At 48.3% G+C, this 26,493-nt stretch overlaps 1 protein-coding gene across 7 annotated transcripts in view; it reads left to right on the forward strand.

The window, feature by feature from the left end:
• Positions 1-26,493, forward strand: part of SUGP2 (SURP and G-patch domain containing 2) — a 30,770-nt gene that overhangs the window by 1,973 nt on the left and 2,304 nt on the right. For 6 of the 7 annotated variants that reach the window (XR_014241114.1, XR_014241115.1, XM_082378837.1 and 3 more), the window contains exons 3-10: positions 3,587-5,194; positions 7,974-8,094; positions 13,613-14,100; positions 15,150-15,261; positions 19,324-19,844; positions 21,684-21,745; positions 25,068-25,204; positions 25,843-25,963. Coding sequence is in view for 5 of the 7 variants with exons in the window: in XM_082378837.1 (XP_082234963.1) it covers positions 3,587-5,194; positions 7,974-8,094; positions 13,613-14,100; positions 15,150-15,261; positions 19,324-19,844; positions 21,684-21,745; positions 25,068-25,204; positions 25,843-25,963 (3,170 nt within the window). In the remaining 2 variants the exon portion in view is untranslated. Of the gene's footprint in view, positions 1-3,586; positions 5,195-7,973; positions 8,095-13,612; positions 14,101-15,149; positions 15,262-19,323; positions 19,845-21,683; positions 21,746-25,067; positions 25,205-25,842; positions 25,964-26,161; positions 26,492-26,493 lie in introns of those variants that run through there. The other variant, XM_082378838.1, reaches the window with a different exon arrangement.

Consider the following 26,493-nt stretch of genomic DNA (forward strand, 5'->3'; position numbering starts at 1 on the left):
TCTTAAATAAACCTCCTGGCTCCATCCCCACCATCGCTACCCAGGTTTGAGCTCTTATCATTTCTTACCTGGATTATTGCAATAATCTCCTCCTGAAAGGTCTTTCAGCTTCTGGCTTCATTTCCTCAAATCTGCTTTCCCCACAGATCTCTTAATGCCAACCTTGCTGGGCCAAGGCCCTGCTTGGACTCTTGGGGCTCCCCATTTTGGGTTTACATCCTCAGACAAGTGCAGGAGCAGACAGGTAACTGGTATGTGCGAGACAGGAGGGCCTGGGGGTCCTGTGGAGCTGCTGAACGTAGGCCCTGCCTGAAAACATTCCTTTTGCAAAGTTTTGAAACATCATGCCAGCAGAATTAAAAATGGTGCCCACGCAGATTGCAGGACAACTTGGAGGTCCTTCACAGCACACGAGGCTCCTAGCCCTCATCCCCTGCTTTGGGCCTGTTGTTTCAGTTATACTGTTTGCCTCTCTGTGTTTTGACTCCCTCATCCCAGCTCTGCATGGTTAATTCCCTCAGGCACTAAGACCCAGCTCACAGGTGCCTTCCCCCAGGAGACTCTAGTAGGCCTGGAGATTGATTTTGCACTGTGAACTTGCTCCTCTGCCATGCACTGGCCTCCTCCAGGCCTCCTTTGGGCCTGTGCTGTTTGCTGCTGCACCAGCCCTTGAGCCAGCCGAGGTGTAGAGGAGGCTTCCTCAGTGTTGGCTGGATGAGCCTAAGTGCTTGGGGTAGGGATAACTGTTATTATGTGCTTTGGACCTGGAGAAAATGAGGCTCAGAGGCTGTCTCCAGATTCTGAGTTTTCAAAAATGAGTAGCAGACAAAACCATTCCTGTTACAAAAGATTGGAAGAATTAAGTAGTTAAGAATAGGCTAAATAGGTTAAAAAGCCTCTTTGCTGTTTCCTTACCCCTCAGCAGTAACCATATCTGTGGTGTTTTGTGCATCCTTTAATTCTTTTAGCCATATGTGGATCCTGAATACTTAATGTGTTTTTATATGTATATATATATATGTGTGTATATGTACGTGCATATACATGTGTATATACATAAACGTGTGTGTATATGTATGGGTATTTGAATCTTGGTTTATCTTTATCTAGAGATTCAAACACTATTACATATCTTAAGTTCCCTCAGGAAAGGTTGGGGGCAGGGGAGACTGTGAACCCAGTAGGGTGCTAGATGATTCTGGAACCATCTCTTTGTCACAGAGCTGCATGGTCCATCGGTCAGCCTTTCTCTGTGCGTGTGCTCTACTCTGCACTTTTCCAGTGCCTTGTAAACCAAGTCATTGGAAGATCCTGTTGTGTAGAATCCAGCCACTGCTCTACCTCTAGTGCTGCCACCCTCACCAGGCCATCAGTAACCATCACTGTCTGGATTCTCTTGATGGACTCCTTGCTGGAACATCCACATCCACTCTTGTCCCTTGTGGTCTATTCCCCACACAGCAGCCAGTGAGGTCGTCCCTCTGCTCCAACCCTCCCTCACCCTCCACCCCCATGGCTTTCTGTCTCATTCATAGTAAACCCCAGAGTCCCGTCAAGGGCCTGGCTTGATCTGGTACCCACCCCGTTCTGTTTGCATCTCCTGTCATAATAGTTCCCTAATTTTGCTGCACATTAGAATCATTTGGGGGCTTTTTTTTTTTTTTTTTTTTAGAAATTCACGTTCTTTTATTTATTTATTTATTTATTTATGACTGTGTTGAGTCTTCGTTTCTGTGCGAGGGCTTTCTCTAGTTGCGGCAAGTGGGGACCACTCTTCATCGCGGTGCGCGGGCCTCTCACCATCGCGGCCTCTCTTGTTGCGGAGCACAGGCTCCAGACGCGCAGGCTCAGTAATTGTGGCTCACGGGCCCAGTTGCTCCATGGCATGTGGGATCTTCCCAGACCAGGGCTCGAACCCGTGTCCCCTGCATTGGCAGGCAGATTCTCAACCACTGCGCCACCAGGGAAGCCCTTGGGGGCTTTTTAAAAACCCTAATGCCCAGGTCATGCCTCATTCTAGTTAAATTAAGTCAGGATGCCCCAGGGACTTCAGTGTGCAGCAGAGTTTAGGTTCTGCCTTCTTACCACTTTGCCCCTCCTTCCCTCTGTTCCATTCTGGCCACATTTGTCCCCTCCTCGTCTTACCTCAGGGCTTTGTCCTCACAGTCCCTCTGCCTGGTAGGCTTTCCCCGTAACTGCCCGTTCTGACCCCCACAACAGGTCTCTGCTACTCAGACACATTGTTTCAGAGCTGCCCACCTTGACCAGCCTGTCTAAAAATGTCCTTCCCTCCTCACCTTCCTGCCTGTTTATTTCTTATTAGCACTTCCTTACACCTCAAGGACTTTTTATGTTTGGCTCCCTCAACTGACAGGCCCAGGAAAGTGGGGTCTTTGCTATCTCCTTTCCCTGTTGTAACTTCAGGGCCTATAACAGTGCCAACATGCAGTAGGTGCTTAGAAAGTACTGGTTGGACAAATAAACTTGGATTTATACAAAGCCCTGGCTTCCTGTGCCCTCTTGGCCCATCACTACTTCCTGGCATCTCTCTCTCCCTTTTCTTACATTTGACTTTTTGACTAGGTAATAGATTCTGATTCAAAAGCTAGAAAGAAAGAAAGGCACTCTGTGCCGTCTCTCTGAGGCCCACTGTTCCCATATGCCCATAGTTCACTTCTGTTGCTTGCTTCTTACAGTTTCATCTTTTTTTTTTTTTTTTTGGCCGCGCCACACTTCTTATGGGATATTAGTTCCCCACCAGGGTTTAAACCTAGGTCCTCAGCAGTGAAAGCGTGGAGTCCTAACCACTACACCTCCAGGGAATTTCCCTTACAGTTTCTTTATGCACAAATGAGCAAATGCAAACATAGTTTCCTATTTTTCTCATTTCTCCACAGAGGAGGACAAAAGTACACAGTGTTTAGTTTCCGTTGTGGCCTCTGTTGTTGTGGCTTGTTTAGCTTCTGCCTTCCCTCCTATCTGCTTCAGTCTCTGTTTTTTCAGGTATTGGTTGGCCTAACGGACCTTTCTGAGGGAGCCTGTCAGCCAACTTTGGGTCAGATGCTCAGCCAAGGCCCAGCCAGCTGTGGTGGGTGCAGTGTCAGATATGGCTCCTGCCTCAGTGGCACTGTGGGCCAAGAGTTCCTCATAGGAAGCAGGGGAAGCAGGCATCCTCTAGAAAACCCATCTGCTGTGTGAGAGAAGTAGAAATACACAGGTGTTCTGGTCGCAGTAAAGAAGCCCAGGTTATTTGGGGACCAAATACCCTTCCCTGAATCTAAAAGAGGGCTTGTAAAACAGAGCCAGGGCAGGAGATCTGAATGAGTGAGAGGCACTGCTGCCCAGCCTTGATGGACTGTCGTAAGGGCAAATGCAGGCCCAGTACTTGGAGGTCTTCTGTTTTTATAAGTAGTAAATCTATTTTTAAGTGAAACCACACACGTTTTCAATGTTGGCAACAAATATGAGCTTCTAAAATGCACCCTGACTGATAAAGCACCCCTGCTGGCTGGTGGTCTGTGGATTATCCGTTTGCAACCTGTGGTCTAAAGTACCTTTGTGTTTCTTTTTGGATTGTTTATTTCAGATCTTCTAAGGACAGTCCCAAGAGCCAGAGCAGATATGTATGATGACATTCATAGCAACAGCAGATACACTCTGGGCGGATCTGTAGCTCATCCTCGAGACACTGGGAGAGAAGGCCTGAGAGGTGATATATTTCCAGGACCTTCCTTCAGATCAAGCAACCCTTCTGTAAGTGACGACAGCTACTTTCGCAAAGAATGTGGTCGGGACCTGGAATTTTCCCACCCTGACTCCCGAGACCAGGTCTTCGGCCACCGGAAATTGGGACATTTCCGTTCTCAGGACTGGAAATTTGCACTCCGTGGCTCTTGGGAACAAGACTTTGGCCATTCAGTTTCTCAAGAATCCTCCTGGTCACAGGAGTATAGTTTTGGTCCTTCTGCATTACTGGGGGACTTTGGCTCCTCCAGGCTGATTGAGAAAGAGTGTTTGGAGAAAGAGAGTCGGGATTACGACGTGGACCGTCCAGGAGAGGCAGACACTGTGCTCCGGGGCAGCAGCCAAGTCCAGGGCAGAGGCCGAGGTCTAAACATCGTTGACCAGGAGGGTGCCCTCCTAGGAAAGGGGGAGACTCAAGGCCTGCTCACGCCTAAAGGGGGGGTCGGGAAACTTGTCATGCTGAGAAATGTGAGCACAAAAAAGGTACCCACTATAAGTTGTATCACTCCCAAAACTCAGGGCACTAACCAAATTCAGAAAACCACCCCAAGTCCTGATCTGACCCTGGGGACAAACCCAGGGACAGAAGATGTCCAATTCCCCACTCAGAAAATCCCTTTGGGGCTTAACCTGAAGGATATTCGGCTCCCCAGAAGAAAGATGAGCTTCGACCTGATAGATAAGTCTGATGTTTTTTCAAGGTTTGGGATAGAAATAATCAAATGGGCAGGATTCCACACCATAAAAGATGATGTTAAATTTTCCCAGCTTTTCCAGACTCTCTTTGAACTTGAAACCGAAACCTGTGCTAAAATGCTCGCCTCATTCAAATGCTCCTTAAAACCAGAGCACAGAGATTTTTGCTTTTTTACTATCAAATTTTTAAAGCACTCTGCTTTGAAAACACCCAGAGTTGATAACGAGTTTTTAAACATGCTTTTAGACAAAGGTGCTGTGAAGACCAAAAATTGCTTTTTTGAAATCATAAAGCCCTTTGATAAATACATAATGAGGCTACAAGACCGGCTGCTGAAGAGTGTCACACCCCTGCTCATGGCCTGCAATGCCTACGAGCTGAGTGTCAAGATGAAGACCCTCAGTAACCCCCTGGACTTGGCTATTGCCCTGGAGACCACCAATTCTCTCTGCCGGAAGTCTCTAGCTCTTTTGGGACAGACGTTCTCCTTGGCCTCTTCTTTCCGGCAAGAGAAAATCTTAGAAGCCGTCGGCCTCCAAGATATAGCTCCCTCTCCTGCCGCATTTCCAAACTTCGAGGACTCTACTCTGTTTGGGAGAGAGTACATCGATCACCTGAAGGCCTGGCTGGTCAGCAGTGGGTGTCCACTCCAGGTCAAGAAAGCCGAACCCGAGCCAACCCGAGATCAGGAGAAAACGGTTCCTCCTACCAAACCTGAAATTCAGGCTAAGGCTCTGAGTGGTCTGAGTGATGGTAAGGAAAGCAGCAAAAGTTTCTATTTGTTGCGATTTGCTTGCTTTTCATGTTTTCTTGTAATGTCTCGCATTCTCTTTGATATTTGTACATAAAACTCCTTTAGCCAGTTGGAAACAAATCAGAATTTTAGTAGTAAACTCACAATGACCAGTGTACATGCCTGCCATTCATTCTGTAAGCATGTAAGCATGCGTTAGGAATCTTCTGTCTGTTACAGAAGTCCTTAGACTTTCTGAGTCACGGACTCCTTTGGGAATCTGATGAAAAGCTGTGGTCCTTGCCAGGGAAAATGCATATATGTTTGTACACAATGTTGCACTTTCTGGGGTGTTTGTGTCATCTTGCAGCCAAGTTTTAAGAAGCCTTGTTCCAACAGCACCCCTTCTCTACCCCCGCCCCCGCCAACTTATTACTAGAAGGGAGAGTAAATGCTGGGCACAGTCTCTTTAAGAATTCCCCAGGCTTCTAAGGGAAAGAAATCACAAAACCCAGCCCCTCCTTTGCTGGGATTAAGGGGGCTATAGGAGAGGCCCCAGCTCAGCTCAGCCTGGGGAGTCGGGAAGGCCATGTTTGAGCTGTTTTGAGGGATGCGTGGTGGAGGCACCTTTTCACCTGCTCGCTTTTCTAGACTGGCTAAAGGTTGAGAGATCACTTAGGTATACCTGGTAACCTGCAGTTAACGAGTTGGCTTACTGGGGAGGGGAAAGACCTAGAAGAAGGTAATAGAAATAGAAATGACTGGCTGTTTGGGGTCCCTTGTCCCTCCCCCTTTGCTCTCAGGATGGACGTTCTCACAACCCAGACATCCCAGAGGTCATGAGCACACATAGTGGCCATGTGGCTATTTAGGAAGTCCCCTTTCCCTCTGATACAGTTTTCAGCTTCCATTGCCCCAGCCAAGTTGGGAAGTCTCATTTGTCCCTGAGTCTCTTCAATCCTCTCCACCCTCGTGGAGCCCTGACTGCAACAGGCACTGGGTAGGTCGCTCCATGGATGGGCGGGCACACCTACTCCCAGAGAGAGAGCCTTCCAGTAGTGGGCTCAGGGCTGAAGCAGGACCTCTCCTCCCCACATCCCCCAAAGTAGTGGGGTGGAAAGTCAGTATAACAACAATACTGAAGAACCGTGAGAAGGACAAAAAAGTCCCCCATAACCTAAAGTTGCCTGCCACCGTCCCCTGGTTGTGCTGCTATGCAAGCATGCCTGTAGCTGCAGTCTTGCTGTACTGAAAACACTACAATCTGCTCTTTCACAGGATTATCAAAGGCTCTTTTCTGTGTTTCTGCGGCATTTGCAACATCATGACTAAATGTAAATTTACCTCACCTCTCCCTTGATGTTGGACTCATAGTGCCTTTTACTAGAGGCTTCTGAGGCTGAGCAGAGCTCGGTTCCCATGAGATTGGCATCTGCAAAGCATTGGCTCCTTTTCCGGTCAGCAGGTAGACAGCACCAGCGCCCACGCCTTATGGGGCGCTGCCCTGCCATTACTTCAGTACTGTTAGAAATGCTGGGATGACATCTTTGGTTGCATTTATTATTGCTATTATTTTCGTTAAAAATGTTTTTGAATCCTCCCTTAAAGGAGATATTCACAGAATGATTGCTGGGCCAAAAGTAGGACCCACTTTCTGGCCCTTACTATGGGTCATCTTCTCTAGAGATGGTTGCAGTGATGCACAAATTTCATTGTCTTTGAAAGCTTCTGACTTTGAATCTCTTATTCTTTTGTAAAATCATATAAAACTAGCAGTTCTATAAAGTAAGAGCCAACAACAAAAAAAGGGAAAGTAATTTCAGAGGGGAAATGACATGACAATTGAAGGATTGACTCATCCTGTGTTAAGAACTCACATTGATGTTTAAAATACCATTCCACAGAACAAACTAGAAAACCTTTCCAGTTCAGGGGTGATTTTTATTGAATGAATGAACAAATAGACCATCTGTGCTATTAAAACTAGCAAATATCAGAAAACTAAACAATCTTAGTGTTTAAGGACATAATGCTCTTCTGTGTTGCTGGTGGCATTGTAAATTACAAGTTCTTGGAGGAAATTCACACTTTAAGAAATGTTTTCTTTTCGTACATTCAGCAGATATTTTCTGTGAACACCTACCTTGGAACTACTGACTTTTTTAATTGGGAAATTTTTCTTTGTAAATTTATGTATATGTTTTATGATTACAAAACACATGTGTGTTTAACTTTTATAGATAAAGCAAACACAAAAAGTGAAATCCCTGATAAATCTACCACCCATAGATAACCTCTGTTAACTTTCTGGTATATTTCCTTCTAATTTTTTTCTGTGTGTCTGTATTTATGTATCTCTTTTCCTTTTTTTCGTATTGCAACTCACAGTTTAGATATACTTTTTACATATTTTATACCTAGATACATTTTATGTCTTTTGTTCTCCCCTTAATATTGTGAACATTCAAGTTAAGATGTATGCAAAAAGTGATATGGAGTTGCTACACACCATTTTCTCCTATAGAATATGTATATATATTGCTCTGTACAGTCATCGTAAGTTTGTGACTATTTCTCTCCTAGCGATTATGCTGTTATAGCTTTTGAGAGGATATTTTGCATATTGGTTTCGAGAATAACAGGCCCCTTTCCTCTTTTCAATGCTGGTCTGTCGTGAACGAGGATTTCAGTTCCAGGTGCCTGCTTAGGCTCCATCCTAAGCCTTCAATTCTGTCCTGGTCTTCCCAGGCCCCATGTAGTCCAGTGTGTTTCTCAGAAAAGCCCTTCTCTGTGTTCCAGAGGTCCCCCAGCGAGCAGACCACAAGGTGGTGGACACCATTGACCAGCTGGTCACACGTGTTGTTGGAGGCAGCCTGTCTCCCAAAGAAAGAGCTCTTCTCAAGGAGGACCCTGCTTACTGGTAGGTCTTTAGATGTTGCTCTTCAGAATTCCTCCCGTAAAGTACATGGCAATGTTTTTGTTGCTCTGATGATGTCCAGAGAAGAGGGTGAGATGCTTATTTTGCGCTGTGGTGTAGTCAGTGGGAAGAGCATGAGGGTGGGTCAGGTTCATGTGGGTTCAAGCTCCAGCCTGCTACTTACCTGCCATGTGGCCTTCTCTCATCTGGACATGGAGCACTTTGTCCCTGCTGTGCTGGTTTGAGGATGAGGTGAGAGGTGTATGCAAAGAGTGAGTGTAAGGTAAGGAATATATCACAGCAGTTGTTTGTGATTTATTGCTACTGTTTGTTAAACTGTCTTTTCCTTTTGCCTTATTGCCTCTTCACTTGAATAGAACTTTTTAAAATTAAGGTTTTCACCATAAATACAGTATTTGCTTATTAGAGAAGGTAAAGAAGAACAGAAAATTGGGCAAAGCCACCTGTGTGCTTACTGGCATTCACTGGCATTTTTGGGTATTTGCTTCCAGTCTTTCTGCTCATTGTGAGCTGTTTGGTTTTTAACACAGTTGTGATGATGCTGTGATATACCCTACTCCTTTTAGATAACACAGGAAAATGCTCGTATTCCCTACTTTTTGTAAACATTTCAGATGGCTGTGTTTACCGGTCCGCAGAGTAGGTGATCAGTTTATCTAGCCATTCCTCTCTTGTTGGATTTTTAGAATGTTTTTGATTGTACACTATTTTTAATTTTTTCTGTGAATAGCTTAATGCGTCACATTTTTGTGTGTGTTTAGGATTATCTCTAGATTAGATTGCTGGAAGTGGAAAGGTTTTATACTTCGTTAACTTTTTAAAAAATGATCGCAGTGGCATACGCCCTTCGTAAAAATAGACAAAAGTAAAAAGGCAAAGATGGTGTTACTCAGAGCTCTCCCACTTTTCCCCCACAGTGTGTGCTCTGTAGTTGTGTCCTGTGTTTTAAACTTAACATAATTGTCCTTATTATCAATGAACGCATACTATTCCTTCGTACACAGTATACTACACTCAACTATTGCCCATTGGTGGATTCTTAGATTCTAATAAAGTTATGATGAATGTTGTTTTGCTTTTATTTATGTCTACATCTCTGGCAGTTTATTACGGTAATATCTGGGAGTGAAATTGCTAGTTTAAAAGGAAAGCTCATTTTAGAGGCTTTTGATCTGTGTCAGTGTTTCTCAACTGCAGCATTATTGATGTTTGAGGCTGGATAATTCTCTGCGGGGGGACTGTCCTGGGCATCCTTGGCCTCCACTCACTAGATGCCAGTAGAAACCTCCATCCCAGCCAAAAATACCTTCAGACATTGCTCAGTGTCCCCTGGGGGACAGAGTTGTCCCTGGTGGAGACCACTGATCTTTATCATCAGGTTATTTTCCGTGATTGACACCCTCATTGCCACTCCGTACATGTGCCATGCCCTCACATGAGTGTTTTGACTTAAGATAATTTCATAGTGTGATGTTTTACCTTATATTCCTTTGTTAATTAAAGAGATAATGTGTTTACTCATAGGGCTTCTAGTTGTAGTTCCTCTTTTTTGAGTGGTCTGTTTAGGTCTGGTATAGTCAATGTTGTATTCATACCAAACTCTCTATTCTTGCTGTTGTAATTGCTAAAGATGCTTGAAAGGTGTAAATTTCTGTGTAATGGCACCAGGGCTTTGGTCCTAACCAGCATGATTTTTCAGGAGAAGAGTTGGAACTTGTTATGGTTTTATTTTTACAGAATTCGTTTTTTTTTTTTTTGGCTGCACTGGGTCTGTGTTGCTGCACTCGGTCTTTCTCTAGTTGTGGCGAGCGGGGCTACTCTTTGTTGTGGTGTGCGGTCTTCTCATTGCGGTGGTTTCTCTTGTTGCAGAGCACGGGCTCTAGGTGCGTGGGCTTCAGTAGTTGCAGCATGCAGGCCCCAAAGCTCACAGGCTTCAGTAGTTGCAGCGCTTGGGCTCAGTAGTTGGGGCTCCTGGGCTCTAGCGTGCATGCTCAGTAGTTGTGGCGCACGGGCTTAGATGCTCCGCGGCATGTGGGATCTTCCCGGACCAGGGCTCGAACCCATGTTCCCTGCATTGGCAGGCGGATTCTTAACCACTGAGCCACCAGGGAAATCCTTTACAGAATTCTTGAATTCATCTAGATTATGTTCATGTGTTGAATAAGATAGGCATGTAACTTAAAAGGTAAAAAAAAAAAAGAAACCCAGCAACCTAATTGCCCCAGTATCATTTATTGAATACTTTTTATTTAGCAAATACTTTTGCTTTCTGTGCACTTGGTACCGTTCTAAGCACTTTACTGCTTTAAGCATTAGCTGGCCGAACCCTCATAAACAACCTTTTGAGGTAGATATGTTGTCATCCTGATTTTACAGACAGAAAACTTGAGGCTCAAAAGAGACCTCTTGCCTCAAGGAGGCACAGCTAGTAAAAGACAGAGCTGAAATTCACATTCTGGCTCTGTGGTCTCAACCAGTGCTCATACTGAAGGAAGGAGGCTAGATAGCCTCAGATTGACAGATGAAAGCAGAGACCAAATCCTCTGGGCAAGATGTCATCTAGACTTGGAAGACCCAGGGGCAATTTCCAGGTGATTGCCGAGGTGATTGGGCTGGAGGGAAGGGGGACCCTGAGAGGACTAGGAGCATGCCTCTCTGCCGCATGACCACTGCGCACTACCCAGCAAGTTCATGATCACTGACAGCCAGGGGTGGCGGACGGAAGCATAGCCAGAGCTGGGTGTATGTGTGGTGGTGGGAGGGGGTTGCAAATCAGAAATGAGCATTGAGCTCTAAACCAAGTATTTGAGGGAAACTGGCAGCATGAAAGAAGACCACCCAACTCAGCAGATCTGGCACCTAAGAAGACAGTTACTATAAGAAAAAGAAGATTGTCTACAAGTACATATGTGTAGTTAATAGTCTTCGGTGAATAATAGCATATTGTATCCATGAAATAGGAACTGCTTGTTATGGAAAAGAACCAATTAAGGATCTTGGAATTGACAAATGTGATTGCTGAAATGATCTCAGTGGTTGGCTGATAGAACTGACCTGGATGAAGAACAGATTAGGGAGCTGGACTCAGAGACTTGATCGCCTGTGACCTCCTTCAGAAAGAATTACCCAGAGCCTGTAAGAAGAAAGAGTGTGCAAAAAACAGTGTTAAAGAACTAGTAAACTTAGGTTTTTGGTGTGTATATTTGAATTCTTAAGTTAAAGTAGTACTTGTATGTGATTTACCAAAAAAATGAATTGAAGTAAACACAGAAGGCAAAATGTTTCTGCCATGATATCCATGGCAGAAACCATGGCTGTGTCCATGCGGCATGCAGGATCTTAGTTCCCTGACCAGGGATTGAACCCGTGCCCCCTACAGTGGAAGTGCAGAGTCTTAACCACTGGACGGCCAGGGAAGTCCTACTCCTTGGAGACAGTCGCTTTTAGTTCATTAAACTACTTTTAACAGTTACTTCTGTATCTCTAGAGATGATAAGCCTATGTTGCTCTTTTTTATTTTATTTTATTTTTTTTTTTTATGACCACACTGCAGGTCTTGTGGGTTCTTAGCTCCCCAACCAGGGATCGAACCCGGGCCCCAAAAGTGAAAGCACCAAGTCCTAACCACTGGACCACCAGGGAATTCCTCAAAGCATTTTCCTTATAATGAAAAGTGTATAAGTCAAGCCTCACAGCAACATGATGTAGTAGCTTATTATTATCATCCGTCTCATCTTACAGATGGAGAAACTGAGGCACAGAAAGATTCAGTAAATCTCACGGCTAATAAGTGGCTACACTGGAATTTGAACCTGGCAGGCTAGCTTAGGAGTATTCTATGCTCTTGATGTTATGCTCCACTAGAACTAGGGGAGATGGGTTTGTGACTTATGTCCTCACACTGCACTTGGCATTAGAACCGACCAGGGGAAAGGGACTTACATCGTGGGGATCCAGGTCACCTGGGCACTGACTCCACTTTCTGCCCTGGATGAGGGGCTGCGTTTGACTTGAGAACTGGAGCTTCCGTGTTGGTCAACCTTCCCTTATGTGGGAACCCTTGCTTGTTAGGGTGCAGTCTTGCAGGATGCTGCTGTTGGCCCAGCAGAGTGTCCAGGGCAGCAGAGGAGCCAGCACACAGGCTGTTTCCTCATATCCAGCCAGACCTTGACTGTGCAGTGAGCATCAACAGGAGCTTCATATGGAGCTGCCCACCAGGGACATGCCACATCACACGGTGCTGCCAGTGTCCTGCTGTGCACTGCCACCTCACAGCCAATCAGTTTCTGTTATTGGTAGTTGGGAACCTCATCTAATATATGATCTCAACGTCAAGCAGTCCAAAAGCCGCATGAAATATTGCCATACTCACCACAAACAGTACTCGTCCTTTAACACAAACTGAGATAGAACGTTCACAAAAACCTTGTTATGAATGAGGTTGTGGAGAAAATTACAGAATATCCCAGGAAAGGAAAATCACGTGGGCCACATCGTGCAATGCATAGAAGTTGAAACCAGCAACAGCCAAAATAAAACAGGCTTCTAAATAACTTTTGTATGAAAGAGAATTAGAATTGGAATTAGAAACTCTTCAGAAGGAAGTAGCAGGGAGAGCATTGCATATAGAATGCAGCCATAACAGTGGTTGGGGGAAAGGTGTGACCTTGCGTGTGTGTCAGAAATAAAGAGTGAAGGTAAGCATTCAACTCATGAAGCAAGAAAGAAGTGGTGCAAAAAGCCCAGAGACTACAAGGAAAGGGTTAATAGACATGAAAGAAAGTGCTAATGAAATGGTCAACAAAGTAAATAATGTGACCTTCCCCTTTCTAACCCGTTCCTTGAGCAAATCCTTAAGTTTGCTTTATATTCTTTCAACCTTTGTGAAAAAAACAAATATACGTGGATGTTATGTACACAGAGCAGTTTCATATGGTACGTATCAATCTTCTTCTCTAGCTTGCTCTCCATGGGCTATATTACAGATCTCTTTCTATGTCAGTACATGTAATTCAAACTCCTCTTTTCTGTACTGTCCTCATTATGACTCTGGCACGTGATTTCACAGCAGTGGCACACTGGCCTTAATGATGTAGTTAAAAGGTCGCTGAGTGTCCACCATTTGAAGGGCGTCATCTCCTGAAAGTGATGTCCAGGAGCAACACCTGCCTCTCCCTGACAGCAGAGCGCTTCCATGGTTTCAGGGTAACTGGTTTGTATTGCGAGGCCACCAGGAGCTGGGAGCTCCTTCATGGCTGCTGATGACGGAAATTGAGGAGGAGTCGACCAGTGTTCGGTCAAAGCTCCTGGTCACCCTGTGGTCACTGAGCAGGACAGATGACCAGGGCCCAGCTCTGGGTCCTTGGTGGAGCCGGGCAGAGCCTCTCCAACAGCAGGGAGGCCACCAAGTAGAAAGGGTTTGCAGAAGTGTATTTACAGTGACAATTTGGTCATGCTGGTGTATTCACAAATGTCCTGCTATTCTTTTTTTGTTATACAGGTTTTTATCTGATGACAGTAGTCTGGAGTATAAATATTATAAGCTGAAGCTGGCAGAAATGCAGCGGATGAGCCAGACCTTGCCAGGAGCAGATCAGAAGCCGATGGCGGCAGAATGTGCAGTCCGGGCCATGCTATATGCCCGGGCGGTCCGGAGCCTCAAGAAGAGGCTCCTACCAGGGCGGCGGCGGGGGCTGCTTCGAGCTCAAGGACTCCGGGGCTGGAAAGTGAGGAGAGCGACCACCGGGACCCAGACCCTCCTCTCCTCAGGCACCAGGCTGAAACACCATGGCCGGCAGGCTCCAGGCTCCTTGCAGGGAAAGCCGCCCCAACCAGACGGAAATGATGCTGCCAAGGACTGCCCGCCAGACCCAGCCGGACCCTCTCCTCGGGACCCCAGCCCAGAAGCCTCAGGCCCATCCCCCAAGCCAGCAGGAGTGGATGTCTCCGAAGCCCCTCAGACCTCTTCTCCCTGCCTGTCTACTGATGGTGAGTGCTCACTCCTGTCCCCCTCCTGTGGGCCGCAGCCCCAATGCTCATCTATCCCCGGGGGTCTCTGCAGAGACAGGTGGCTTCAGTGGGCTGGGCTGGGCAGCAGACAGCAGCGAAAGGGACCTGGCCAGGATGGCACACACAGGGGCACTCTCTCTCCTCTTGCTTCCTCAAGGGGCTGGCCCTAGACTCCTGCTGCCCCCTTCCTCTTATCCTGAGTGTGGAGCTGACACGAGGTGCTGCCTGGTGACTCTGTGCTTCCCTGCAAGGTCCTCCTGCTGGCCAGCAGGGTGTGCCATGTGCCCATGCTTAGGGCTTTGAGCTCCTTGATCCATTGCTCTCTATTCTTGCCCGTTATATGTTCCATAAGGCTGCCCGTGTTCTCGTTCTGCTTCCTCTTCCCCGCTAAGGTCTCTGTGTTTCCTTCCTTAGAGTTAGTTGACCTGCAGTTTCTTTTGTTTCTCCCAGCCATTACCTTCTCCTACTGCAACAGGCCTGCCCTCTGGCCAGTGCTTCCCGCTCAGCACTAGGTGGGAATGGAGAGGGAAAAAATTTACACAACTGCTACATTTCTCTAGCTATTGCTACGTAACAAGCAAATCCAAACTGTGGCTTCAAACAGGAGGCATCCAGTGTTGCTTTGAGTCAGCTGGGCCGGGCCTGCACACTGTCTGCAGGCAGCGGCCAGTTGTCTGGAACTGTCAGCTGAGGTGATAGGGGTAGTGGGCTACATGCCTGTCACCCACCAGCAGTTCACCTGACAGTCGGGTTTGGGCATCCAGGAGAGGCAGAGGAGGTGCTTGAGCCCTCTCAGGCCTGGACTCCACATTTCTGTCACATTCTTAGCCAGCAAGAGTTCCAGGGCCAGCCCCAATTCAAGGGGAGAAAAGAGAGTCCACCTCTGCTGGACAGAGCTGCAGAGTCACATGGCAAAGGGCAAGGGTACAGTGAGGGGCCATCTTTGTAATCAGCCTCCACAACCCCACGATGTTCACATGGGAATCGGCAGCTCAGAACCAATACATGACAGTTGCTTTATTTTGTAGTTGATACGAAGACAATGGAGACTGCAGAGAAACTGGCCAAATTTGTTGCTCAGGTGGGACCAGAGATTGAACAATTCAGCATAGAAAACAGCATTGACAACCCCGACCTTTGGTATGTACCCATCACACCCCTTTAATTTGAGCCCATGAGTGTCCTGAGAGCCCACAGGAGTTCACCCCATGAGTGTCCTGAGAGCCCACAGCGGGTCGCCCCAGGATAAATCACAACTTCACTTCTGCTGAGCTCAGGGCTGTTAGGGAGCATCTGTTTTAGGTTGTTGGGAGACCTGCCCTCATCTGGGGCATCAGGAAAAGCCTCTCCCAGAGGGAAGTTTAAGCTGGATCTTAAGGTTCAGTGGGCGTTGGCCCGGGGAAGGGGGAGAGAATGCCCTGGCCAAGGGGCTTATAGTTTCCCCGGACCTTTGCAGAGGCAAAGAGGAGAGTGTGTCCTCGCCCATGAGTCTGAGGAGGAGGAGGGCACTGTCCCTGGTCATGCTGGCTACTCTGGGCAGGACGAGAATGTGCAGCTCATGTAGCATGTTGGTGGGTTTTGGTCCAGGTGTGAGCAACAAGCACTTCCACGCAGTGATGGCTTGTCACCCTTGTGCCAGGAGGGGGCACCATTATCCTCTCCATTCTTCAGATGGCGTAATCATTCAACACTACACAGCCCAGAGGCCACAGAACCAGAGCCCCACTCTGCCTGCAGGGTGCAGGTTCTCCTTCAGGGAGAGGCTGCCTGAGGGCCATGTGTTCCCAGTACTGAGCCGTAACCCGGCTGGGCTCCCCTTGGAGTGGGTGGGGTTCCCATGCTGTGTGGATTGTGTCCTATTGCCAGCTAGGGGTTCCGGGCCCTCACCCTGCTCCCAACATGCTGGAGAGTCGTGCCTCAGCTTAGTTAAGAATACAGTTAAAAACTTTACATTTCCTGGAGCATTTCTGGGACCCAGTAGTGGCTAAGCGCACACTTCTAGTTTGGCCTTACACACAATCTCTGTGTTTGTGGTGAGAATTTTTGGGTATCTTCCAGAAGGGGATTGTTGAATCATAGTTCAATGCAAACTAAGTTTTGTTAGTGCAAATTCCCCTCCCTGAGGGCCACTCTCCTAGGAGTGTCATGAGTGCCTGTCCCCACCCCCCACCTTTTGGCATGCCTTTGAGCCAGTGGGATTGGTGAGGAATTTCTAATTTTCTCAGTGAAGTTTTAGTTTGCGTTTTTCTTATGAGTGAAATTGAACCTCTTTTCATAAACTTGTGTCCTTTGAATATCTTTCTGTAAACTGTTCATATCATTTGCCCTTTTTTAAAAAAAAGTTTTGTTGAGGTATAATTGACATGCCATAAACTGCACATATTTGTCTAATAAGTTTTTTTTATTAATTTATTTTTGGCTGCATTGGGTCTTTGTTGCTGCGTGCGGGCTTTCTCTAGTTGCAGTGAGCGGGGGCTACTCTTCCTTGCGGAGCGCGGGCTTCTCATTGTGGTGGCTTCTGTTGTTGCAGAGCACGGGCTCTAGGCGCGCGGGCTTCAGTAGTTGTGGCACGTGGGCTCAGTAGTTGTGGCACACGGGCTTGGTTGCTCCACAGCATGTGGGATCTACCCGGACCAGGGCTCGAACCCTGCATTGGCAGGCGGATTCTTAACCACTGCGCCACCAGGGAAGTCCCTGTCTAATAAGTTTTAATGCGTGTTTACACTCATGCAGCCATCACCACCATCAAGATGATGAACACATCCATGACTCAAAAATTTCCTTGTCATCCCTTCCTGCAGGCAGCTGCTGATCAGGGCTCTCTCACTGTAAATAGTTTGTATTTTCTATAATTTTGTATAAATGCAGTTTGTTCTCTCCTTTTGTCTGGCTTCTTACTCCACATAATTATTCGGGTTCATCCATGTTGTGTGTATCCATAGTTCATTCCTGTTTATTGCTGAGTGTATCGCATTGTATGGCTGGACCACAGTTATCTACCCATTCAGCTGTTGATGGCATTGAGATGTTTCCAGTCTGGGACGATTTCAGATGAACCTTCTGTGAGCAGTCATGTACAAGGTCTGCTTTTATTTCTCTCCAGTAAAATACTGAGGCAGAGAAAGGCTGGCTCACATGGTGGGTCTGTGTTTAACTTTTGAAGAAACTTCCAGACTGTCTTTCTAAGTGGTGGCACAGTTTTGCATTTCCAGCACCTTGGGTGAGAGTTCTGTTTCCTCTCCATCCTCACCAGCACTTGATAGTGTCAGTCTTCATGTTAGCCGTCCTGGTGTGGGGGAGGGGTGTCCCACTGTGGTTCTCATTTGTGTTTCTCTGAGGACTAACAGTGCTGAGCATCTTTGCATGTGCTTGTGTATTTCTTTAGTGAAGTGTCTGCTCGGATCTTTGGCCCATTGTTTTATTGGGTCGTTTATTTACTTATTAATGAATTTGGAGAGTTTGTTATATATTCTTTTTTTTTTTTTTTTTTTTTTTTTATTTATTTTTGGCTGTGTTGGGTCTTCATTTCTGTGCGAGGGCTTTCTCTAGTTGTGGTGAGCGGGGGCCACTCTTCATCGCGGTGCGCGGGCCTCTCACTATCGTGGCCTCTCTTGTTGGGAGCACAGGCTCCAGACGCGCAGGCTCAGCAGTTGTGGCTCACGGGCCTAGTTGCTCCGCGGCATGTGGGATCTTCCCAGACCAGGGCTCGAACCCGTGTCCGCTGCATTGGCAGGCAGACTCTCAACCACTGCACCACCAGGGAAGCCCTGTTATATATTCTTGATACAAGTTATTTGTCAAGTGTGTGGTCTGCAGATAATTTCTCCCAGTCTGTGACTTGTTTTCTCATTCTAGCAGTGTCTTTTGGAGGGCAGAAGTTCTTAATCTTTGCCCTTTTCTTGATTGGGCTTTTTGGATTTATTCTTTCTAGTTTCTCTGACCTTTTACCTGTAATGTAATTGTATCTATTTCCTTCATAGTTGGATATTTATCTTTCACGTTACTTATGGTATGTTTTGCAGCGCAGAAACGTTTGATGTAGTCAAATTTCTCAGTTTTATCTCGTTGCACCTGGATACAGAGTTACAGTTAGAAAGAATCTCCCTACACTCAGATTATAAAGACATTTATGTATTTTCTTCTACAACTTGTATGGCTTGGTTTTTACATTTAGATCTCTGATCGGTGTAGGGTTATTCAGGAGCAGAGAGTACAGCATAGATCCAATTTAAATATTTTTGTAAAAAGCTGCCCAGTTGTCCCAACACCATTCGTTGAAAAGACTATTCTTTTTCACAGTGGTTTGAGAGGGCACCTTCATCAGATACTGTGTTTCTGGCCTTTTTCTTGGTCTGTCTGTCCATAGACAAGTAGCATGCTGTTTTAACTATAGAGGCTTTGCACACCTTGTAATACCTGGTGGAACTGGGCCCCTTGTTGATCTTGTTCAGGGGTTTCCTAGATAGTCTTACATACTCATGTTTCTATATGAACTTAAGAATCATGTTCAGATCCAGAAAAAAATGCTTTTACTTTTATACATTAATATTTAATTAAGGAAGAATTGACTTCGTTATGAGCCTGAGTTGTCCTGTCCAAGAACAAGGGCTGTCTTTCCTTTGGCCCAAGTAAATTTTGTGTGTTTTTGGTTTCCTACACCAGCCGCAGCTCCAAGCTGTGGCTAGGGCCATTGGACTCCGAGGCTCAGAGAGGCCTTTTTGCCAGCACATTCACGCAGCTTTGCTGCATGACATGAGGCAGGAGGTGACACACCTCTCTCCATCTCATGGCTGGAGTATGGGAGGAACCAGAGAGTCACAGTGAGCACACACAGGCCCAGAGTGGCCGGTGATGTAATCAGAAAGAGATGAGGTAAGGCCCAGGTCGGATCTCCTGGCTGTAGTGTTAGAGCTCGTTCTAGCATGTTCTCTGGTCGTCCCTGCATACCTTGTTCCTACAGCTCCCTCCCCCAGAAAGCAATTAGGCCTCTTATGTTCTGGCTCCTTCGTTAAATTACTAATACTCTTCAAGCCTTCTATCTCATTGTGAAGCTGCCCATCAGCCACAGCTGGTGGAAAGAGGTCATGCGTTTGCTTCTTTGTCCCACCCCCAGCTTTGTCAGGTCCATTTGGACAGTTTCAGAAAATAGGAATGTTTATAGAGAACCCTCTGGTTAACCAATGTATTTCATCTTTATCCCAGGTTTCTACATGACCAAAACAGTTCAGCTTTCAAATTCTATCGAAAGAAAGTATTTGAACTGTGCCCATCGATTTGCTTTACGTCATCTCCGCTGAACCTTCATGCCAGCAAGAGCGCTGATTCTCAGGAGAGCCCCCTGGAGCCCATGGAGGGGGAAGGAGAGTTTGAGGATGAGCCCTCTCAGCACGAGGCTGAGCTGGAGAGCCCAGAGGTGATGCCTGAGGAAGATGAGGGCGAGGAGGAGGATGAGGAGGAGGACGAGGAAAGGGGTGAGGAGGCCCCCACTCCTGGAGGGGCCTCCAGGCCGGCAGGAGGGTCGACCAAGTCCAAGGGCTCGGAGGGCATCCCCCCAGCTGATGGCCTCCTGAGCGAGGTGGCCGAGGATGGCCCGGCTGGTGCGCCTGCCCTGTCACAGTCCTCCTCAGGGGCCTGCTTCCCCCGGAAGAGAGTCAGCAGCAAGTCGTTGAAGGTCGGCATGATTCCGGCTCCCAAGAGGCTGTGTCTCATCCAGGAGCCCAAAGGTGAGTGCCTGGCTATCGACACAGTGCCCCCAGCACGGTCTTCTGTTTAACACCTGAGGAGGAGTCATGGTGCTCGGTTGTGGGCCATGAAAAATTGTGGAGACGTTGTCTGACTGTTTTGAAGAATTTACCTGGCCCTCAGCCCAAGTTCAGGTGCAAGATGACCAGCTGGCCCCTGTCACCCTTTCCGCCTCTGATTGCTCCAGCTAACCTGGACATTACCTTCCAGAACACTCCCAGGGCCAACACAACATGGAGTTCTTCAGTCTTATGTTTTTAACCTAAAATAGTCCTATTGGTTTTGCACACAGTCCAAAACGTTCATGAGAAACTGACGTTTCCAGTTGGTCTGAGGTTGGCATTCTAAGGAGATGCTGTGTTTGGCTTCTAGCACCCCACATGCTGCTTGTTATTTTCCATTATTGCTCAGCTTCCAACAGGGGAGTCCTGGCTGTGGAAGAAATGGGCCTGGGTCATCTTGGCTGTTTCCTGCCTGTGATCTTGAGGCGTGCCCAGCTTTCTGAGTGCCCCCACCCCCCCGAAGACCCCAGGGTAGTGATGACTGCTTAGTGACGATGAGGCAGGAGGACACGGACCGGGACCAGTCTTGGGCAGCGGTTAGTGGGAGCTGTGCAACCCATGCTCTGCCAGCCTTGGCCATGGAAGACCATCTCCTACCTACCTGTGGGGAAGGTCAAGGTTCTTGAGGTACAATTTACCAGCAGTAAAGGTGCACCCTTTTCAAGTGGACAGTTCACGGAGTTTTGGCAAAGGTGTATAGGCATGAGCCCCCCAGTATGGCCGAGCTGGAGCTCGTCCGAGAAGTGTCTCTGTGTCCCTCTGCAGTTTCCTCCTCTACCCAGCCCGGGCAACCACTGACCATCTTCTGGCCTTGTGGTTTTGCCTTTTCTAGACTGTCAGTAGGTGAACCACATCATGTCCCGCCTTTTGTTGGGCTGCTCGCTGCCCACCCAGGTCTCCACACAGCCGGGCCTGCGTGGAGCTGATGCTGCGACGCTTGTGTGGCAGGTGGTTTTGGTGAACAGGCCTCCATCGTGTGCGGAGAGCCTGTGTGTGCTACGTTATTGAGACCATCATATTCACACCCAGCAGTGTCAGTATAGTTTCTCCTGCTAAAGGAACAGTTCTCGTGGTTTGTGTTTGGAAACCTTGGTGTTGCAATGGACTTCTAACTGTTCTACTAAACTCTTATGTCCTTCAGAACTTATCACAGTGTGGTAGCACATCAGAATGCTTGTTAAGATGGCTTTCATGGGGGGAAAGTGGAATTCTTTCTACTTTAGAAGCTCTCAGTTATTTTGATAGGGTGGTTGATGAGATAGTACCAGACCTGCTGATATCTCCTTTGTCAAATATAATAATAACAATAATAATGTGATGTGGTGCTGTGTATGAGAAGCATGGTTGTTTTTACTAGAAAGTTCTGAGTGGACTTTACTTCTCTATCTATGGAACAGTCGCAGGGACATGAGGAGGGCACGGTGTTGCAAATAGCTCATTTGTTGAAGCAAAATGTATTCCTACGGTCATGGAAAATGATCCACGTGTCAGGTCCTTCGTCATAAACGTGGGAGTCACACTTAGGTAGACTCTCCCACTGCAAGGCAGCCCTCAGTTGAGCCTCTGTTCTGCCTCTGCACTCTGTGGGTCACACGATTCCTTAGAGGAGCCAGGGCCGAATGGCTGGCCCTGTGGTGCAGCTCCTAGCCACCTTCTGTCAGCAGAGGGGCTATAAGCCCAAACTACAGCACCCTCATCTTCTAAATAATTCGGGGAAAGTACATATATGTGTATATATACATTTCTTTTGTCTTCCAGTTCACGAACCAGTTCGAATTGCTTATGACAGGCCTCGGGGTCGTCCCGTGACCAAGAAGAAGGTGAGCGTGGCTGTGAGTCCTTACGTGTGACGTAGTCAGAGTTTGCCAGAGTTCCAAAGGGCACTGGCGTGACTAAGCTACTATACTCATACTTCAGGCCAGGTGTCAGCATACAAAGCACAACACACAGCCTTTTCTCTCCCGGGACTTCATATTTTTTTAAGCACAAGCCTCTTGTCAGTTAACAACAGCCTGTATTTATTTATTTATTTTTAATTTTTATTTATTTATTTATTATTTTTGGTTGTGTTGGGTCTTCGTTTCTGTGCGAGGGCTTTCTCTAGTTGCGGCGAGTGGGGGCCACTCTTCATCGCGGTGCGCGGGCCTCTCACTATGGCGGCCTCTCTTGTTGCGGAGCACAGGCTCCAGACGCGCAGGCTCAGTAATGGTGGCTCACGGGCTTAGTTGCTCCGCGGCATGTGGGATCTTCCCAGACCAGGGATCGAACCTGTGTCCCCTGCATTGGCAGGCAGACTCTCAACCACTGCGCCACCAGGGAAGCCCCTCGGGACTTCTTAAAAGTGTTTTGCATTGCCCAAAACCACAAGAGGGAGTAATTAGTCTATTTAATGGACGTGTGAGGCCTGATATGTGCAATGGATTGGAGAGATGAACAAGATAATGTCTCAGCCAATGAGAAGTTCAGATTTAGTAGACTATAATTGTGGTTAAAAGAGTGTGCTACTTTGCTAGTACGCCGAGTACATGTGCGTGCGTGTGTGTGTTTATTAACTGGTCAGCACCTCTTGTGCTCCCAGCTCCATCTGCCCACCTAGAGGCAGCCATGAGCGGGGCTGGCAGCAACAGAAATGTGCAGGACCAGGAATGGTGGGTGCTGTGGGTGCAGAGAAGCAGGTCAAAGGGAGACAAGGAATAAGGTGGGTTGGGGGGTACCCTTTAAGCAGGGAGGCCTAGGAGAAGCCCCAGATCAGTCACAGGTCAGTAGGGAGCCCTTTGTGCCTAGAATGGAGTGATGGGGTGAGGAAGTAGAGGTGGCAAGCACCCAGGTCACATAGGGCTTGTAGATGGATGTCAGCACTGTGGCCCCTTCTTTGGGAGAGGCATTGGAGAACCACGGTGGGGATTTGGATGGAAGACATGGCCACTATGGCTGCTGTGTTGAGAGCAGCCTGTGGGGTGGGGGGTGAGGCAGAGCCGGGGGGCCAGGAGAGGTGAAGGTGGAGTTGGTGGGACTTGCTCATGAATTGGATGTGGAAGAGAAAGCCAAGAGTCCAGGGTGACTCCAGGGTTGTCGGCCTGGACAGTTAAGAGAATGGAGCTGCCATTGACTGAAATGGGGAGCCCCTGTGGGAGCAGGTCATTGGAAGGAGAAGGGGGCACACTCCAGACAGCTGGGCTGACACATGTCGGGGCAGGTGAGGCTAGACAAGCTCACCTGGGATACATGTGGGGACATCACAGGTCTCTAGAGGTCAGGAAGGTGAGTGGGGAACCAGGCGAGGTCTCTGCTGCTGTCAGGGGGTGAGCAAAGCCCAAGTTGTGGCTCAGACCTGTTCTGAGTGCATTGCGTCAAAATCAATGGCCAGAGGAAGCGTCAGTGTGACCCCAGTTACAGCTGAGAGCAGGGACCTTCCTGTACCCGAAGCTTGTGGTCTTAACAGCTGTGTTGGGTTTTAAGCTGACCCAGCACCCGGGTACCCATCTGGTGGCCTGGGTGAGGCACAGCCTGCTGAGAAGGCAGCCTTTTCAGGCTCAGCCTGGCCATCTAATCTTGGCATGTGAATCCTGGGGTTCTGTTTTTACATCTGTAAAGTGGGGCAGTTGCACCTATCCTGCATGTAGGAGATACCTTGAGGATTAAATGAAATGTGTGTTAACCCGGTGTGCAGCCAGCTGGTGTCCTGCAAACATGGGTCTCTCTTTGGGGTGACTGCAGGCAGGGGGGAGGTCTCCCCTGCAGCTCTCTGTGCACACCTCAGCCTGGCCTATGGTGCATGGCTTTGCTCCAGCCCCAGGAAACCAGGCAGGGTGATTCTTAGACACAGTTGAACACTCACAAAGATCTGTCCAGCTGAGTGGACCCCTGTTCCTCCTGTTGCTCCCACCTGAACAGCTTTCCTGAAGGCGGATGCAAGCCTGCCATTTGGGGACCCGTGGCCAGCCTTCCCTCTGCCTTCCCCATCCTCTTCCCCTCCCACACTTCCCCTGCTCAGACCCTCTCCACTACTCCCAGCTGCATTGATCAGGACAGAGGAACCTTCTCCCTGGGAGCATGTGAGGCCCTGGGGACAGGCTGTGTTCAGTGTTTAGTAAACGGATTAAAGAAACAGGCTCAGGCGGCAGGGACTCTGAGCCCCCAGCTGCCCAGCGGTTCCAGCACACTGTGGGTGCTAATGAAGATTCATGAGTGAATGGAAATTCCCTTTGCTCACACGGGGCAGGCTCCTCCTCCAGAGGCCTCTAGGCTTTTTAATTTGTCTTCCCACAGTCAGCTCTGGAGCCCAGACTTCCTCTAGGGCTTCTTACCTTTCCATCCACAGGGTCTTTCCCAGGCCCCATCCTTCTTCCCAGCTGCACTGGCTCTCAGTGAGGTCTGCTCTGTGCTAGACATGGACCCCAGAGTCCAAGTAAAACCCGGTCCCTGCCCTTGGGGAGCCTTCAGAGCTCCAGACCTGGGAAGGACCAGACAGACACATAGGTCAGTCAGGTTTGCTGAGTAATGCCTGAGGGCAGCCAGGGAAGCTTCCAGGATGGGGTCACTGCTCAGAGTTTTGGAAGCCCATGAGAATGAATGAAGCAGTGGGAGAGGAGTGGGGGTCAAATAGGGAGGACCCTTTGAACCGATTTTTCTGTACAGCCTCTCTCCACTGCCTTTCTGGATCCCTCCTGCCTTAGCCCTGCTGCCCCTCTGACTCCTGCACTCCAGGGGCCTTCCTGCCTCCGGTCCTGTGCCCTGTGTCCCTCAGCCTGGGATATGCCCTCTGGTCATCACAGGGCCACTCTCTTTATCCAGGTCTCCACTCTGGGCTCTTCCTACTCACCCTTTGGCCCCAGGACCCACCATCCTCTCACGAAGTTTAATTCACAGCCTCAACACTGCAACAAGAGTGGTCACGGTGAAGCCTGAGAGGCTGGTCTGGCGTGGTTCTGTGGGGATACCTCAAGCTGGTGACCTACAACCTTTAGAGGTCTCAACCCACCCAGGGAATGTTGCCAGGACCATGGCTTGATCTTGAGCATCTGTGGAGTCAGGGAGGCATTAGGGGTGTTAGTACTGGACCATGTCCAGGTGTAACCCACGCAGACCCTTGCTCCAGGGGCTTTGCTGCACCTCACATGCCACACTCTTCTCTCTCCTCAGAAACCCCAGGACTTTGATTTCGCCCAGCAGAAACTGACCGACAAGAACCTGGGGTTCCAGATGCTACAGAAGATGGGCTGGAAGGAGGGCCACGGCCTGGGCTCCTGTGGGAAGGGCATCAGGGAGCCCGTCAGCGTGTACGCAGTGGGCGCTGGGGGCCAGGGGTGGGGATGGGCAACCGTGCCTGGGGAGATGAGGCTTTCTGTGGGATTCTGGTCCTAAGTCCTTTGACCTGCAGCCTGATTCTTGGTTTCCTTCATGTCAAACATGGCTTATAGCAGATCATTTACATATGCAGGTGTTCACACAGCTCCTTGCTGCACTTGCATAGACTTGGTCCCTGGCATTTGGCCACATTCATTATTATCATAAAAGCTTGAGTGGTAATGCTGGGTAGTTACGCTAAGAGCCACTTCCCTTTTCCAGGAGCCCACATGAAGACTAGCCAGGGTAGAGCACGGCCCAGAGTTTATTAAGCCCCATTAGCATCCAGCAAGCATTTCAGTTAAAATTGAGCTTAGCACCTGCTGGGGAGGCTTTCTGCTGTAATCAGGGGCTGGCTTCTGAGCACCCTTCTCAGAAAGTTTGCATGCCTGCACGGGTGAGTATCCCTTGTTCCCCACTGTGAATTGTGTCTTTATTTTCCCCCTCCCTTGCTGTCACTGTTGTGTGTCCCTCATACCTCTGTCCCACTCTGATGGCTCAGGCTATTTTCCATCTCCTGGTGGCCGGGCTCTGGGCTCAGGTGTGGCTAACTCTCCATTTTGCTCCTTAGGGGAACTGCCTCGGAAGGGGAGGGGTTGGGTGCCGACGGGCAGGAGCACAAAGAAGACACGTTTGACGTGTTCCGTCAGAGGATGATGCAGATGTACAGACACAAACGGGCCAACAAATAGGTATGTGTGTGAGCTAGTGTGGGGGGCATTCTGCCTAAGCTGATGTTCTGGTACACAGAGACGCTTCCTCTAGAAAAGTTAGTGTGCCCCACTCAAAACCCAAACATCAAAATATCACTCCCCCCAAAAGATCATAAAATTTTGTGAGGGAAACAAGGAGTGTTTGGATGTGGATGTGTCCCACCTCTCACCTTCCAGGCTGAAGGAACGAGCCCCATGCTCGCCAAGCGCCACTGCACGCATCCCATGGTGCGGCCTCAGCACTGGGCTCCCAGGTGCGACTGTACGTGGCCATCTTGTGGAAACAAGCCACCACGGGAGCGGCCTGGTGTCTTGCAAGTGTAAGGGTGACCTGGAAGCTGGTGCTACAGAGGACGCCACTCTGCCTCATCCCTTTCTTAGGGTCTTCAAATCCTTTTCCTTCTGCGGGGCCTTTGGCCTATAAATATCCTATCTTTCTCCTCTCCTTTTAGTTGTCCTCCCCACCCATAATTTCCATCTCAGTTTTGAACAAAATCGTTCTCTCCCTG

This window comes from Balaenoptera borealis, assembly GCF_965194805.1.
Source record: "Balaenoptera borealis genome assembly, chromosome: 2".
NCBI lineage: Eukaryota > Metazoa > Chordata > Mammalia > Artiodactyla > Balaenopteridae > Balaenoptera > Balaenoptera borealis.